Here is a 4,328-nt window from a genome sequence, read left to right on the forward strand (position 1 = left end):
GACAGTTTTACAGATTTTATACTACATTAAAACTGAGAAGGACCAGGATTTTAACCCATAATACCTACCTTCAATAGCATTCATCATGTTCTGCCTTCCCACACATATCTCTCTCAAACACTTTCACAGCTGTCTACCCCATACCCAATAGTCCAACCAACATTGGACTATGTTTACAAATACGCTGACAAAATTTAAGACTACTTGTCCACTTACTGGACAGTTTATAAGACCCAAACAGCATGTTCAAAACAATAGCCTTATCTACAACACAGAAAAATTTCAGTATGTGTGCAGTCACCTGTATCGTCACCCATTAATTTCAAACAGAAGAGTAAACTGACAACCAGCTCTGCGGTGCATTATATTATCACTTACCTTGCCATAATATAGAACCTTGTGTACCAAGTTGTACATGGTATCCTTTAATAAAGGCATGTTTACCAAACAACTAATACGCAAAGTATCAAGAAGCTACTGCAAACATCTCAACAGTCAGGTTCCCACTTTATAAATGCTATGCAATATATTTGAAGACATCTACATGATTTCACTTTACTTCAGTCTTACAGTGCAACCTACCTTTGCTACTATGTAACAGGTTGCTGTTTGCCTGACTAACAGGTAGTAATTGGGTCTCATTTAGAAACAGCGACTTCTACAGGCAATTTTGGTCAGGACATTTATTTGAAGACCATTACTTTCATACACAAACAAAATTTATAAGGAATGTGTGTAATTTACTGACATGTTTGATTGCTTCATGTTTGGCATAACATCTCGTGCAAAACTGTTCTCTGAATGATTCACAAAAGCCTAAACTGTCCAATGCTATAGAATTTAATTAAAATTATAGCAACAACACAAGTATGATCCAGCTAAAATCAATTGTTATGTGACGGTTTACACATTTTTATCCATTATGTATGATCACTAATACTACATAAAGTTAATCGCATTAAAAACATTTATCTCCTTTGTAATAATACTACAAAAGTCAGGGCACACTACACTTGGCCATTGGGATCACTACCATATAAAAGAACTCACAACAGAAAAAGAATTCTCTAGACAAAGACCTCTCTCGTCTCACTACAAAAATCAAGTAAATTATGATCAAAAGTTCATAGGATGTGCAGTATTGCTGATAACTGTCACGTCTGTAGAATAATAATATAAATCTACAATACTAGATATTAATACCACACTGGTCTCACAACATAAGCAAGCAACAGCCTAGATGTTATATGCTATAATATTATATAGAACCCAGAGTACATAAAACATTACTTACGGAGAAAAAAAAAGAAAACAACTGTTTCAGTAATGTCACTGAGATGCTTGTCAAATGATGGTTGTGTTGTAAAGTAAGCTTAAAATCATGAAGTGAACATTGTCTCTTCAAGAAGAATGGATTAATTACGTTCAGTTCATCTTCTATCTCTTGAATCCGAACGAGAGCGCCTTGGAGTGCGGCTGCGGGATCTTGAGCGGCTGTGAGAGCGTCTGCGTGGCGTCCGTGATCTTGAGCGCCTTCGGCCAGAGTTTACTGGTCGTCGACTACCGCCGGTGGACATTTCAACTCTCACACGTGTTCCACACATCCTCATGCCATCCAATCCTCTAACAGCATCCTCGGCGTCCCTCGCATCCTCGAACTCTACGAATGCAAAGCCTGGTGGATTTCTTGCAACCCACACGTCTCTCAAAGGGCCATACTTGCTGAACGCAGATTCAATTTCGTATTTAGAAGCACTGCTTCCTAAATTTCCAACATACACTTTGCATGAAGGATCCCATTCCCTGTAACGAGACATTACTTCTCACAATCCCTGTGCCGGTTCGACCTACCGTTTAACTGTAACCTCAGTTGAACCAGAGAAAATGGAGGCGTCCTTTTAAGTGCTTTGGACAGCAATATAAGTTGCAAGCTTGTTTCCGTGAAAGCAAATGCTTCTTTCTTTTGTTTTCCGGAACGGTGATCCTCAACTATGCTATAATAATTAATTACCTACAGAACTTAGTGTATCTTCTAACATTAATACTCGATTTAATACTTGTATAACACTAAAGTTAAAAGTTATTTTGAATTACATATTTCCAACGGAAGTACTGCATAGATAATTGCTGACAACTTCAAGGAAGCGGGTACTGAAGAGAAGGACCTGAAGTACGGTAAAATTCCGTAGACGAATTTTCTAATTTTGTAATGTGTGAGAGGTGAAAAGGTAATGGATAAGAATTATTAACTCTCAACAGAAGCCATAAAAATTGTTGATGATCAACATGTAGCCATATTTACATATGAATGCGTAAAGCTGCCCCCACACGCTCATTAACATTGCCAAACTGTCTATATTGACCGTCTGAGGTAGAGGATATTGCCATTCGAGCGGCATTAAATGACATTGACAGTTCCACTCTGTGAGCGTGGGTTCATTATATTTAATAATTCAGAAATAATCGTGGGGGAAACTAAACTTTCTGTCTATTCACAAACACTTGCTATTACATAGGTTGTATATAATCTGATTCAGAAAAAAAATCGTTTAAAAAACAATAATTATAAAATTAAGAAAATGTGATGTTTCTCGCAGTCAGTTTTAACATAAAACCAGTGAACGACAACAGCACAAACGTATTGTGTCATTTAAAATGAAAAGGATGAAGTATGTATCTCCATAAATGTAGGTATCCCTTCTTTTAATAATTTAAAATGGTGGACCCTCTTATATATTTAGCAGAAGACAGGACGAACACCAGAATCATATGCACACATCATCTTGGGGGTGGTCTCCAGGCTGGAAGCCGAGTTTTGCTAATCATCAATATCTCACACTATTCTACTGCTTCCCACAGGGTCTCTGCGTGCACTATCAGAAGAAACTTCGTGAACTACTCTTTTAACTACGGATGACTATTTTTGTTTAAAAGTGAATGGCTAATGGCTTTGTCGTATAAGGGAGCGTTACATCGGTGTATGCCATGTAGCAAATACTCATCTGGAACTGCTTCTACCTGCTTCTTGTTGCCAGTATGACACAGATAGCATGGGAAGTGAACATTCTACTTGCACGAAATGAAATATTCCACTCAGTATTGTTGTAAAAGTGACCAAGGCGTATTTGCAGAGGCAAGGGTGATCTCAGCTTCGATCAAAAATAATGGGTGCTGTTGAGTTTCAAGAGATTTTTTTATCGATTTTCGGTCAAATTATTAATCTTCAGACTAAATAGGGTAATGTACCGTCCTATCTTTTGTCAGAACTGACCAACATACTCACCAAAAAAAAAAAATCCTGTATCTGCCAATGGCTGTTGTGTTCAGATCGAACATATGAGCAAGTTTCCACGTGAAAGGTAGTAGAGATACAGATGTATGCATGAGATAAGCGAGGAAAAATCGTAAATTAAATATGGGGTTAAGAGAGGGTCAGAAGATGATAAAGCTAACATGTTTCCAAAAAAGTAAATTAAAAAAATGGATTACAAACAGTGTCAACAGCAAAAGTACTTATTTCGATAGTAGCTGGTTTCGGTCAGTATTTGGCCATCCTCATATACATACTATGATGGCAGGCAGAGGCGGTGAATGGAGTGAGCGTTGTGACTCCACGAATGTCAACTGCTCTTTGTAATCCATTTCACAGTGCTTTTAGCCAGAAAGTTGTTTCTCCAAGAGAAATGTTCCCAGAAATTAAAGTAAATTTTGCTCCTTTTGATTAACTATGGTATAATTGGAGCTATTTTAGCTTTACTCGATTTCCTGTAGTGTTTTTTTCCCCAAAATCCGAAAAGTTTTCGCATGTGTTATAAGAAAGTACGTGAGAATGGAGCCATCATCAAAATTCAGTGATTGTGTATGTGACCTAGAACATTGCTGCTTGTAAGTATCCTTAATTGTTTATATTTTGACTCATTCTGTAAAACAAATCATGGGATTTGTTTTGCGTATTTACTGCGAAAGTTGCATCTATATACATATATAGCCAATGATTTTACATCTGTAAGTGTTCAGATCATTCACAATTGACTTAAGATTTCTTTAATAGGATCAAATAGTACCATAGCTTTCGCTTCCTTTTCAATACTGCAGCTTTTTTCTATATGAGCTTAAATACATATCCAGTCTGTGATATGTATACATGACACATGCTCACAGGTGTTCAGAGGATATCTTATGGTCATCCCTTTGAAATAAGGGATCCAAATAAAACTTTGGTCGAGTAGCTTGAACGTCTGGCAGTTCACATCTTTTTCATATTTTTAGCGCCTTGAAATTTCTATAGTCCCTACATAATGCTAGTGATCATATGCTGCAGGCTATTT

The 4,328-nt window shown here is 37.1% G+C and overlaps 1 protein-coding gene across 1 annotated transcript; it reads right to left on the reverse strand.

Annotated features, from left to right (window-relative positions):
* Nucleotides 1–1,437: 1,437 nt before the first annotated feature.
* Nucleotides 1,438–1,817, reverse strand: LOC126482075 (RNA-binding protein 1-like). The gene is made up of 2 exons (XM_050106050.1): nucleotides 1,629–1,817; nucleotides 1,438–1,560 (listed from the first exon to the last, which is right to left on the reverse strand). Exons 1-2 carry the CDS (start codon nucleotides 1,815–1,817, stop codon nucleotides 1,438–1,440), a joined length of 312 nt encoding a protein of 103 aa, XP_049962007.1.
* Between the last annotated feature and the right edge of the window lie 2,511 nt (nucleotides 1,818–4,328).

This window comes from Schistocerca serialis, chromosome 5 (genome assembly GCF_023864345.2).
Source record: "Schistocerca serialis cubense isolate TAMUIC-IGC-003099 chromosome 5, iqSchSeri2.2, whole genome shotgun sequence".
Lineage (NCBI taxonomy): Eukaryota > Metazoa > Arthropoda > Insecta > Orthoptera > Acrididae > Schistocerca > Schistocerca serialis.